We start from the raw sequence: 13,134 nt of genomic DNA, 5'->3' as shown, positions 1-13,134 counted from the left end.
TTCATTGTATGGGGACTGAGACTAACATTCTGCCTAACATCTCCATTTGTGTTCCATGGAAGAAAGTCATACATGTCTGGAATAACATTTTGACTGAATTTTAATTTTTTAGTTAACTATCCCTTTAAATATAATTTAACTTGTACTAATATATATCCTCTCCCCCATATGATTAACATCAGAGTTATTGCTCATTTTCAGTCAAATTCAGTTTAGTTTAGATCAGCTGGTTTGCTTGCTGGTTTAGGATGATGGCGATGCGTCAGGGCAGAGAAGACAATGTGATGGTGGATGTGAGTTATCGGCAAGGCCGTGACGGCACCATTCTGGACACCTTGATTCAGGACCTCTATCTGTATGCCAGCATGGAGTTCCTTCTAACTGTAGCTGATGTGTTTCGGAAAGCTATGGCAGATGGCTTCTCAGGTCCTCAAAAGAGCAACAAACAGCCAGCCAGTTCCTCTAAAGACACAGGTTTGTGATTGCTCATCTACACCACAAAGAAGAAGAGGACAGGTTAAGATAAATCTGCCAATAGTTTTTAAAATCAGTCATGTGAAACTGCATGGTGTGCATATGTGTAGGGGTGTGGAGGAAATTATGATTTTATTTTCAAAATAATGTCTGTCTTTGCTATGTATTTGGGTTTGTTAGCAGCTCCCGCTCCACCAGTGGTTGCTAAGACTGAGATGAACGTTGTGGTGAAAGATCCTGAGATTGTGTTTGTGGCCGACCTCACACGGGCTGAAGCTCCAGCCCTCGTCATGACGACGCAGTGTGAGCTGACGATGAAGAGCGAGCCCAGCGGTCAGACGATGACAGCAGCCATTTCCGACCTGAAGGTGGTGGCGTGTCCGTTCCTAAGAGAGAAGCGTGAGAGCAACATGACGACTGTGCTGCAGCCCTGTCAGGTGTTCTTCCAGAGCAGCCAATTAACTTCTCAGCCTCAAAACATCGAGCTCTCCATCAGCTCCCTCACACTTAAGGTGAACCTTTAAACAGTTTTCTTTACAGAAGAAATTACTTGGATATTCATTTGCAAAAATAGCTGGAAATTATGATGGTTTTGAATTTTTTACTCATTCTTTCTGATGATTCCAATGATAATCTTTCTCAGATAATATTTCTCATATAACGTAACCATGATGAAAAGTTTAAATTGGCAGAATTTGCAAAGCAACAATGTTCAATACATCACAGAAAACCAACATTTTAAAGGCTTAGTTCACCCAAAAATAGTGCCATCATTGCCATTCCAGATGTGTATGACTTTCTTTCTTCTGCACTATTTACATTTTTAGGTGAACTATTCTTAGTTCACAAGACATTAAAATACATAACAAAAGCCAAAATCATATCTTATTTAGTAACAAAGCAATAGACTCAATAGGACAAGCGACAACTCCATCAACAGGCATGAAACTCTCTCTCACTCCTTAGTTTAGTCCTGCTAACATCATAAGTGTGGTTTAGGGGGAAAAAATTAAGTGCTACAAAAAATATGGCCTTTGAAGTCTAAACATCCACTTCTGTCCTGTCAGATTTAAAACCTCTGTCATCCTCTTTCCAATAGGTGTCTCCCATCATCATAAACACAGTCATGACCATTCAGTCAGCACTGAGCCCTGCAGCTGAGACCCCTGAGGAGCTGAAGAGCCCTGTTTCACAGGATCTGTGGGAACATCGCAGCCTAAAAGATTTGAAGCTCTGGTTCCTCGAGGAGGAAGGAGAGGAAGTCACCCAGTCCATAACTCCACTCATCCCTCAAGGAGAGTCTTTCAAAATCAATATCCAGTCCATCTGTGTGACGCTAGAGGCCGGGGTGGGTCATCGCACAGTGCCCATGCTGCTGGCTAAAGCCTTATTCCAAGGAGATGTGAAGAACTGGAGCACTCTCATTAACCTTCACTGTCACCTGGACATGGAGGTCAGATCATGATGAAATAGACGCACTTAAAATAGTTAAAAACCGATCTAAACAGTGTTGTACGCATGCCTGTTTACGTTTTGATGTCAACAGCATAGAGTAATATAATGATTTCTTATCTTATCTAAACATGATTCTGTTTCATTCCTCCTGACCGCCAGAGGCGGCGCTAAGCAAGTGGATAATCGCAGCGCCAGCCAGATAGATCGAGAAAATATAACAAAAAAATTCACGTCATGACGCAGACCGAGCTGCAAGGATATAAACTCAGCCTCTCACTTTCTTGCTATATGATAGGTCATTGTCTTCTCTGCACTGTCTAGTGCAGCGTAAATGAGATGGCTCGCTCTACACCATTATTTGGATGGATTTTTTCATCTTTCATCATACATGAATGTATATTATTTTATATTGATTGTTAGTGTTGGCGACACCCTGTGCTTCACAGTACTATCCGGTGGCTAGGATAGAGGATATATATTTATTATTATAATTTTTTATTTAATTTTTTTCTCTTTTCATCTGCAGCAAGAATGGCCAAAATCATAGGTCATCACGGGCCAACTATGACCCAAGGGCCCGAGTTTGGGCACCTCTGGCGGTCAAAAAAAATGAAACCGAATACTAGTTAGGTATTTAACTGTGGTTCTTTGAATTCCAGATGACCGTCAGAGTTCCTTGTCATTCGGAGTGTGCGTATCTGAGGAGAAAACATTCTGAGGCTGGGCACAGAACTGCTGCGGATTATATCCTTGCAGCTCGGTCTGTGTCTTGACATGACTTATATTCTGTTGTTATATTTTCTCGAGCTGGTGCTGCGATTATCCACTAGTGCTTAGGACCACCTCTGGCGGTCATCCGGAATTCTCAGAACCACAATTACATACATAACTAGTGTTTTCTTGTTTTGTCAGATTTAATTGAATGCTCTTATTTTTGGTAATTATCAGCATGTCGTGTGCATGTACTGTAAACACTCCAATTGTTCCATTTAAGCAAAGAATCGTAGCTCGGGACGGGGGCTTCATAATGCAGGGTTAAAATTGGTGCTGCTAACCCCTAGCAAAATTACAAGTGTTAACAGATTTTTATCCCAATCTAAGAGAGCCTTTAACCAGGCTTAAAAAGACAGACTATCCAGGGTTACATGTCGTGTGTAGAGTCCTAATGCATTCATAATACACTGGACAAATTATTTGAAATGAGATTTTTAGGATATTTTTGTTTCCTGAACATATTGTTTGTTTTTTTAGATTAATTATTATAATGAGATGATGGGTTTATGGGAGCCGCTGCTGGAGCCACTGGACGATGAGGCCAAAGATGGCTTTAGACCCTGGACACTGGCGCTTAAGGTTACGTTTTAAACTCATTCATAATCTCTCTTATTAATTACTAAGCTTTCATGAGAATGGTTTCCAGAGTTTGTATGCTAATTTTCTGTCTTTATGACCACAGATGAAGAAGAAACCAGTAGTGTCTTCTGGGATATCTGATGAGGTGGATGGCAGTGTGCCTGAATATAAAACGGTCATCAGCATCACAAGCAAAGACCAGCTCAACATCACTCTCTCGAAGTGTGGCCTACACATGCTCAGTAATCTAGGAACGGTAAGAGATTTTACTAGCTTTATTGATGATTGCAGCATGTTTAGGTTGTTAAAAAGTGAGAACCCCTTTCAAATAGAAGCATTTTCACTTGTGGTCTCAGACTTTTGGACCCCACTGTATATTTAAATAAAGACAATAGATCTGATAGTTGTTTCTTCTGGTTGGTTTGCAGGCATTTGCAGAGGCCACTAAGCAGACAGCAGAGTGCTTTCAGACGGATCAGTCTCCGTTTGTGGTAAAGAATCGTTTGGGTTTGGCTGTGTCGGTGCTGCACAGCGAGGTGTTTAGACCCATCGGTAAAGAGTCTACACAGCATGTGGTGGAGCTCAAGGATGGAGAGAGTCTGAATATGGACTACACCCTCACAGCAGAGTCCACTGACCAGTTCTCTGCCATGACCAGCCTCAGTACCAAAAACTACATAAAGCCCAGTAAGACTGATTAACAGCACATCACTTGTTTTTGATTTAACACAAACTATATATCCATAGTAATACTGACAAATAACAAATTGCTCAAAATAAACAAATGAATGACTGAAATTGCATTTTGCTATGGAAACTAGATACTAATGTAACTAAAGATACTAATGTAACTATGGTTTTATGAATGCCGGATGACCGGTAAAGGGCCGTGAGGCTGAGGGTGCCACAACTGACCCCCCCAGCTGAGACAATAAATCCTTCCTTAAAGGGAGAGGCCATGGATTCCTCCATATAAGAGAGATCAGGAGGACACAGGAGGTGTTTTATCTGGCAAATTCTGAATAATCTTATAGAAAGTTCTCTTGCCACTCATGCGCTAGTTTCATTTGTTCAGGAAAACCACATACGACAATGAGTGGATTCCTTCGAGGTAGGAAGGTTCACCGACACTGTGCCATAGCACTCTCAAATTTGATACACCACGTCCGAGTGCAATCTCCATTCCCCCAGTTCGAGCTGATATCTCAAGAGGAAATCCGCCGTTGTGTTCAGTACTGCGCAATATCTAGAAATCAGAATATCATAAATTAAGGGATGGGCTCTTGACTTGGGCCAACAAACAACAACACAGAACACCTTAGCATGGCAGTATTAAGATTTTGCACAGAAAGCAACACTACAATTTTCTTCAGAACATGAAAAAAATCTAGTCTTCATTTTTATATTTTAATCCTATAAATTGCTAAAAAATAGTTTGTAATATGTTTCCCTCTCAAGCTCCAGTTGGTCACACTGCTGCAAGTGTCATCCCACTAATCAAAACAGGGCTGGGCATGTACAGCGTCATGCACCAAGAGTCAGGCGTCACACGCTTCATTGTCTGTCAGATTTACACCGTCGAGGGGAGCAAATATGTCAAGATCCGCTCTCCTTTCCAGGTGGGTTTTATTTCAACCACACAAACACATACAAGCTTAAAGGTAAACAACCTCTGTTGCAGACAGTGACACCTGCACGCAGTACACACATAAATACATAATTGTCGACAGATAGATTGATCATGATGTCATTGTTTTGAATTGACTTTGTAGATTATCAATCACTTCTCAGTGCCGTTTCAAGTTTATGAGGGTTCAGTGTGCCTGGGCGTCTCTCTGCCTACAGAAGAGTTCTGCGTGCCACTGGGCTCGTACAGGTCAGTTACAGCAATCAACTAACTCAGTCATTGGCCTCATACTACGACAAACCATGATACACAAAAGGAGATGTTCCTACGGTTCTTTTCAATTCAAGTATGGAAGCTCTGTGGCTATGTGCCACTATTGAGCTAAAAAAGGCACCATAAAAGTAGTCCATATAACTTGTGTACTAAGCCGTCTGAAGACATATGATAGCTTTTTGGCTATTACTGGATGTCTACTGAAAATCAGGTTTTAATCTATACATTACTTTTAAACAGATAAATTAGCAGTTTTTAGACATCTTTTGTGTCTTTATTGTCCTACAGAGCTGAACTAAGCCTGCAGCCTTTAGCTGAAGGCGATGACGAGTACAAGCACTCTGAGGGGTTCACTTATAATGAGGTGATTCAGAAACCTGGAGAGTGTCTGGAGAAGACCTGCTATCACAGAGACAGCCCTCAGATGATGAAGATCAACATGGTTCCTCTTCCAGACTCTGAGATGTCACACAGCACTAAGGAGGAGTTTGACAAGCCCTTTGTTCTGCACCTGTGGCCCTGCGTTCTCCTCCGCAACCTGCTACCGTACCCCATCACCTTCAAGTTACAGGTACAAGATGAGCCTGCCTGGCATCAGACTCAGATGTGTTGTATTTAGACCTGTCACCAGTGTTGTCAAATGTACTGGTACTATGGTACCAAGTTGGTACTAAGATAAAAAAAAGATGTCTTTACCAGTGTTTCTGCAGTACCGGTTGTACCGAATTATTTGAGCATGTGCTCTGTTACTCCAAGTGTGATTATTATACTGCGAAAGGCTGCAATCTTAATCTGAATAAGCGTTAAATGAATGTGAGAAGTCAACCGTTCATTCACTGGAAACTCCACAGACATTGAGAATCATTCGGGTTGTATGAGATGAAAAAGCAGAGCACTAACCCACTGTGAAGCACACAGCACATGTAGACTACATACAGTATTTAAATAATTAAATCACAGCATTTGCGCTTTAACCATCACACTGGCAAATATAGCAAACTGTTTATTCAGAGAAGTGAAGCTTCCATCAAACAACACGTCAAAATCCATAGCTCACATCAAAATAAAAGCTCACGTCAAAATAAAAGCACAATTCAAAATAAAAGATGGATGCCTGCATTGAAGAAATTGCAACAGAAATATATTACAACTATATAGTAAAATGTAATATTCACTGTAGTAGTAGTAATAATAATAATAATTAATATTTATTATAAATAATAATAATTGAGAAACACAAGGAAACACTCCTTTTCCTTTAAATGTATTATTTACATTTAAATTTTAACTTTGTGCTAAAGGAGTGTGTTCTGTAGCACATTACCATATTAGCATATTTTTTCTGTGGTATCGAAATTGGTATCTAGAACCATGAAATTTCACTGATATCAGGACTAACTACTGAAATTTTGGTATCGTGACAACACTACCTCTCACAATTATTACATAAACACCTGCTCTGGTTAGCTGACATTTTTATATTTATATGTGCTAATTCCACAAATTAAAACAATCTAAGAATCCATCGTCCCACAGCATTCACCAAACCTGGTGAACGCCAGACTTGGCGAACATTCACAACTGCAGATGCTACCAACAACAGTGTCAAAATATAAACCGTACCAAATGCCTAATGTTGACATCTAACCAAGATTCCATTTATAATTTGTCTCACTGAAAACCAAAATGCTGCGTGCGTAATGGCATGTTATCAAAGCCAATCTAATTTGATTATTAATGTACAATTATGAGTGAGATTTTAGACTGATGAGATTTTACTGAGGGTGGTGCTGCCAATTGATGTCACAGAAGTAGAAACCAAGTGATCAACAAAATGTCGCTTGACACTGCTACATCTGAATAAGTCAAAAACACAGTCTTACTAATTACACATGGTTAGGACATGGTGTAACAGACAGTTTTACAAAATATATCCATTTAAAATAATGCTGCAAAGAGTTATAGCCTGCTTTGATATGTTTGAATATGGTCTGTTGTTCAATATGATAGATTGGTTCCGTAATTCTTTTTTTTTTTTTTTAAGCTGAATTTTTTTTTTTAATTTATTATTATTCATGTCATGTTATTGCTGTAATTGGTAGTCAGGTGGAAAAAATGTATTCCTTGCTTTAATCTAAAATAAAAGTAATATTATTGAAATATTTTTTTTCATTAAAAGGGTGTTTCTCAAATGAAGATTAAAGCTTTTAGGCATTAAACAGTTATGAAATATGTTTTAACCAAAAAAAAAAAAAAATATATATATATATATATATTTTATAGGGCAGTGGAGATTCTCCCCCCTCTGTACTAAAAGAGGGCCACTCCTCCCAGATCCACACAGCTGTCATGAATTTTTCCATCCTGGAGTTGAAGCTCCTGGGATATCTGCAGCAGGACTGGGAAGCCCAGTTCAGTCTCTGCAGCGACCATGACGAAATCAGCTTCATCAAATTCCACTCGCTGCCATTGGATGAGGAGACTGAGGCAAGGGCAGAGCTAGACATTTCTGTCCATGTTAAGAAGGAGGGGCAAATGGTCGTGGCCATCCACTCGCCCTACTGGATGGTGAACAAGACCGGCAGACTGCTGCAGTATAAGGCAGACGATATTCATCGGAAACACCCAAAAGATTACGACATGCCCCTCCTCTTCTCCTTCAAACCACGCAACTTCCTGCAGAACAACAAGGTTTGAAATAATGTTGTCAAGCATGCAATGAACATTCACCTTTTAAACTGATTACTTGACCAACCTTTCAATCTGGCTGTTTTTTTTGGTTTTACAGGTCCGCTTAATGATCTCGGACAGTGAATTATCGGATGATTTCTCCATTGACACTGTTGGCCATAATGGTCGAGTCAGATGCAAAGGGAAGCAAAAGGATTATCTGGTGAGGATCTTTCATCACAGCCATCAGATTTTAATTAGGACTGTCAAACGATTAAATATTTTAATCAAATTAATTACATAGGGTGTTGATTAGTTAATCAAACCAGACCTTTGGGAATTCAGTTTTCCCTCTTTGATTCCAAGCGTTCCAGGTCCCAAAGCAGCAAAGGAGCCCCAAATCATGCATCAGCTGCATGTTCTTTTCAAAGAATTCAACCTTGGTTTCATCAGTCCACAAAACATTTTCCCAGTTGCGTTGTGGAGTGTCAAGGTGGTCTTTAGCAAACTTCAGGCATGTAGCAACATTATTGTGGGAAAGCAGCAGATCATTTGTGGTGTCCTGCCATGAACACCATGCCTGTTTAATATTTTCCATATAATAGACTCATGAACAGAGATGTTAACCAGTTCCAATGATTCCCTCAAGTTTTTATCTGTCACTCTTGGGTTCTTTTTTACCTCATTAAGCATTCTGCTGTGTGCCCTTTGAGTCATCTTGGCTGGATGGCCACTTCTAGGGAGAGTAGCCACAGTACTAAATCATCACCATTTATAGACAGTTTGTCTAACTGGACATCTAAGCTCTTCGAGATAACTTTGTGACCCGTTCCAGCTGTTTGTAAAACAACAATCCTTGATCATAGTTATTCTGAACTCTTTTAAATTTTTTGAGGCTTGGTCCATATCAGCAGATGCTTCTTGTGAATGGCAAACTCAAAATGTATGTACCCACACCTCCAATCTCATTTCATTAATTGGAAACCAGGTTTGCCAACTCCTAACTCTGATTAACTTTTGTTGATGTCATTACCCTAGGGGTTCACATACTTTTTCCAACCTACACTGTGAATGTTTGAATGATGTATTTATTCAATATATACAAGAACAATACAATAATTTGTGTGTTATTCGTTAAAACAGATTGTGTTTGTTCATTATTGCAACTTAGATGAAGTCCAAACCTGATTTTAAGACTAATTTATACATATACATAAATGCAGGTTATTCAAAAGGGATCACATAAATTTTCTTGCCACTGTAGCTATTTGGATATTGTTTTATGCCACTGTTGTAGATGATGCAGCTTTTCTAAAGTCTTGCAATAGTTAAAACAGTAACCTAATGTCAGTTAATGTTGATATTATATAGACTTTGGGAATAATAGCTTATAACAATAGATTTGAAATAGAACCAATTAGATGGTGTGGTTGTTGAATGATTATCTGGTTTGGTGGCAGGTGGGGGTGAAGATCAATGCAAGCAGCTTCAGTTTGACACGTCTGGTGACTTTCCTGCCTTTCTGCATGCTGGTGAACAGAACCAAACATGTGATCCATGTCTGTGAGGAGGGTCAGGAGTACTGGACAGAAGCCCGACCCGGACAGGTCAGAAAATGATCCTACAAACCGATTGCAGCTGGAGAAATGTTAAATGAATATTCCAGGTTTAATACAAGTTAAGCTTAATCAACAACTCTAGTGACGATGTTGATTACCACAAAAAAATTTTGTTTAAAAATGGTTAGTGTAAATTATGTCTTAATATTGGATATAACGTTACACGTAACGTTTATGGACTGGACCCATTCAGTTCCATTGTAAGCGCATTACTGTGTCAGCATATATTTTATTAACTGTATTTTGTTAACATAAATGAGGGACGGGTAGAAATAATGTTTTGTGAAAGTAAAGATTATGCCTCAAATGCTGTTAATTGTGCTTAACTTGTATTAAACTTGAAATATTCCTTGATACAGTTCACTCTAAAATGAAAAATCTGTTGTCAATTACTGTGATGTTGTTCCAAACTTCTGTGGAACACGGAAAACAAATTGTTAGAATCTTTACACATCAAGTTGTATATCAAGCTTTAAAAAGGACATCAAATCAATAACATAGCACCATATAAGTAGTCCATAGCATTAATTTCACTATTTAAATTCACTTCCAATTCAAGTCATTAATCACTGATAATCCTTCCCAATACTGTGGCTTTCAAATCAAACATGGCTCTAAATGCATCACATTAAATTGGATGTCAATTACATGTTCAAACGCCACTGGTTCTTGAGTGTGGTGTGATGTAAAAAAATCAGATGTTCAGTAAATAGCAACCAATTTCGGTCTGTTCCTCACATAAAGCTGTCATATGGCTTCAGAAGACGTGAATATATATAGCGTCATAATGACAACTTCTGTTTTTTTGTTTTGTTTTGTTTTTTTACTTTATGTAGCTTGAAAGAGGGGGTCACTATGAACTGTCATTGGATGGAAAAGAGCCGTTTAAAGATTTGTAAAAATTTCTCATTTTGTGTTCCACACTGTGGCGGTGGGGGCGTGGTTGAGCATTCGTCCGGAGAGAGAGACAGCGGTAAGGGTACACACCTGAGCGCCATAATATCTAACACCTGTTTCTGATTGCATTAAGCACTGGGGAGAGCGATTTAAAAGAGTTACCACGCCAGAGAGGAGGAGAGAGAGCTGAGCTTCAGAGCCTAGTGTGTGTTTAAAGATCTGTTCCACTGAAAAGTGTGTTGTTTGTTTGAGTGTATAAATAAATCTTCCTTTTGAGTTGGAAGTTCCCCGTACTCCACTTCCTCCTCCTAAGAGTGAAAGAGATCCATTACACTGGTGCCGAAATCCAGGATTTTGGAGGAAGTATACGCCGGCATGTAGTCCTCACCTTTGACGGAATTCATCCAGTCCCTCACCAGTATGCACCGGTTACAAGATAAGGCTCTGCTTGAGCTTGCAAAGACCAGAGTCTTCGGTTCCAGGAGGTGCTCCAGGCTCAAGCAGAGGACCAGCAGGTTATCCAGAGCTTACTGCACAGGGATGAAAGCCCTGACTGCGACTCCAGACACAGCAGCCCCCATGCCTCCAGTTGCCCTCATGAAAATGGGGGCAGAAGATGATCCGGAGGCATTCTTGGACATATTTGAACGAATGGCCGAGATCTGGAGGTGGCTGCATGCCCAATGGGTGGCCAGACTCACTCCACTCTTGTCTGGGGAAGCCCAGCTTGCAGAGCAACAACTACCAGCGGCAAGTATCCTGGTGAATGACGATCTGAAGAAGACCATCAAGCAGCATCGATCTAGTGGTGCTGGAACAGCTTATTCGTCATCTGCCGAAAGGAACGGTGGAGTGGGTCCAGTGCCACTACGCGGTGTCACTGGAAAAAGCCGTCCAACTGGCTGAGGACCATATGTCGGCATATCAGAGTGCGGCAGAGCCCACCCCCTCTCTCTCTCTCTCTCTCTCTCTCTCTCTCGCTCTTCACCTTTTTTCCAGCCTACCCTGGATCCCTGGAGGCGTGAGAATGTCCCACCAAAGCGGCTTCCCATTCGGGGGGGATTTCCCTGCCACCGGTGCCCTCTATTTCTCTTCACTCTCCCCCTCAGGTGGCTTAACTGTCACAAGTGCAGATGTAGCACCTGGGCTGGCTTGCTGGATTTGCAGGGAATCCGGGCATTTGTGGAACCAATGCCCAGTGATGGAGCTGGGAACATTGGTCCGGGTCCCTGACACACCATGGGCTGCCCCCTATCGATCTGGAGTGTACAGAATATCGGTGAGTGTCAAGGGGAGTACAAATTGGAGTGTACAGAATATCGGTGAGTGTCAAGGGGAGTACAAATTGGAGTGTACAGAATATCGGTGAGTGTCAAGGGGAGTACAAATCAAGCCTTTGTGAATATTGGCTGCAATCAGACCACTGTACACTAATGTTTGGTTAAAGACGAGGCTTATGGCACAGATAAAATTTGAAGATGAGGTGTGTGCATGGGGATATTCACGATGTAGTGTCACTCGTTACATTTTGGGGCAAAAGCATAGAGTGGAGTCTGTGGTTAGTTCCCACCTCACACATCCACTAATTTTGGGAACTAATTGGCCACAATTTAAAACGCTATTAAAGGGAATATGTGTGGATGGGTCCTGTGAGAAAATGATTCGATGTGAAATGTGTGTTGACTTGGCGAGGGAGGTAGTGCCGTGGTGGTCTTACTCATCTCCATCAGTATGACTAAGTGAGGGGGAGGCTGTGGCCCCTCCCATCCTTAGAGGATTTCCCGAAGGGGATTTTCCTCTGGAGCAGTCATGAGATGAAACCAAGTGACCAAGGGAAAGTTATTGATGGGCTACAACTCCAGCCAAATGTTGCACTTTCATATCCATATTTTTCAATTATCAAGGATCTGTTGTATGGAGTGATGCAGGACGCTCAGACAAAAGAGGATACAACCCAATTGTTAATACTGCAGAGCTGTCAGGAAATATTATTCCAGATAGCTCATTAAAGTCCAGTGGCAGGTCATTTAGGGCAGTAAAAGACACTGAACCAACTAATGGCCCATTTCTATTGGCTGGGCATTCCCGGGGGATTTTTGCAGGTGGTGTGCTGCATGCCGTGAATGTCATTTGGTAAATCCGCTGGCCACCCAAAGAGTGTCATTGCACCCCCCTTCTGTTAATTGAGGTCCCCTTCGAAAGAATTGTCATGGATCTTGTTGGGCCATTGGAGTGAACATCACACGGCAAGGGTACTTTGAGGTCACACAACGTGTAGGAGATTTTGATTATGAGGTAAGGCAAACAAATAGAGGTGACACGTCAAAAATACCATCTCAACCTCCTGATATTATGGACTGAGGCTGTCCCTGTGACATTTGCGACGGTAGTCCCGGAAATGGAATTTAAAAGCCATTCATGACTGCCTCTTGTCTTAAGTCACAGAGGTTGCAGAGTTGCAAAAATAATTTGCTGATGTGTTCTCACCTCTGCCCGGGTGCACAAATCTCTGAGCACCACATCGAGATAACACTCGGGGTAGTGGTACACACTTCCTCAGGGAAGCATTCTTTCTGTCACTCTCTTCAGTATTAAAATAAACAGCATTGAGAGTATCATTGGATCTAATATATTCTGCAGCTTATATGTGGACGATCTCTGCATCTGCTATAGAGGGAAGAACATGAGTACAATTGAAAGACAACTGCAGTTATGCATTCACAAAATATATCAGTGGTCAGTTGAAAATGGATTCAAATTCTCTAA

The 13,134-nt window shown here is 40.9% G+C and overlaps 1 protein-coding gene across 1 annotated transcript in view; it reads left to right on the top strand.

Moving 5' to 3' along the window:
* Positions 1–13,134, top strand: part of vps13a (vacuolar protein sorting 13 homolog A) — a 66,994-nt gene that overhangs the window by 29,971 nt on the left and 23,889 nt on the right. The window contains 12 exon segments of the mRNA XM_052094070.1: positions 248–474; positions 655–986; positions 1,574–1,927; positions 3,181–3,282; positions 3,386–3,538; positions 3,711–3,969; positions 4,741–4,901; positions 5,055–5,158; positions 5,471–5,753; positions 7,466–7,873; positions 7,971–8,075; positions 9,313–9,459. Of these exon segments, the coding sequence (XP_051950030.1) occupies positions 248–474; positions 655–986; positions 1,574–1,927; positions 3,181–3,282; positions 3,386–3,538; positions 3,711–3,969; positions 4,741–4,901; positions 5,055–5,158; positions 5,471–5,753; positions 7,466–7,873; positions 7,971–8,075; positions 9,313–9,459 (2,635 nt within the window).

Source organism: Xyrauchen texanus, chromosome 27, assembly GCF_025860055.1.
Source record: "Xyrauchen texanus isolate HMW12.3.18 chromosome 27, RBS_HiC_50CHRs, whole genome shotgun sequence".
In the NCBI taxonomy this organism is placed as follows: Eukaryota; Metazoa; Chordata; class Actinopteri; order Cypriniformes; family Catostomidae; genus Xyrauchen; species Xyrauchen texanus.
This window is presented reverse-complemented; position numbering and strand designations above follow the sequence as displayed.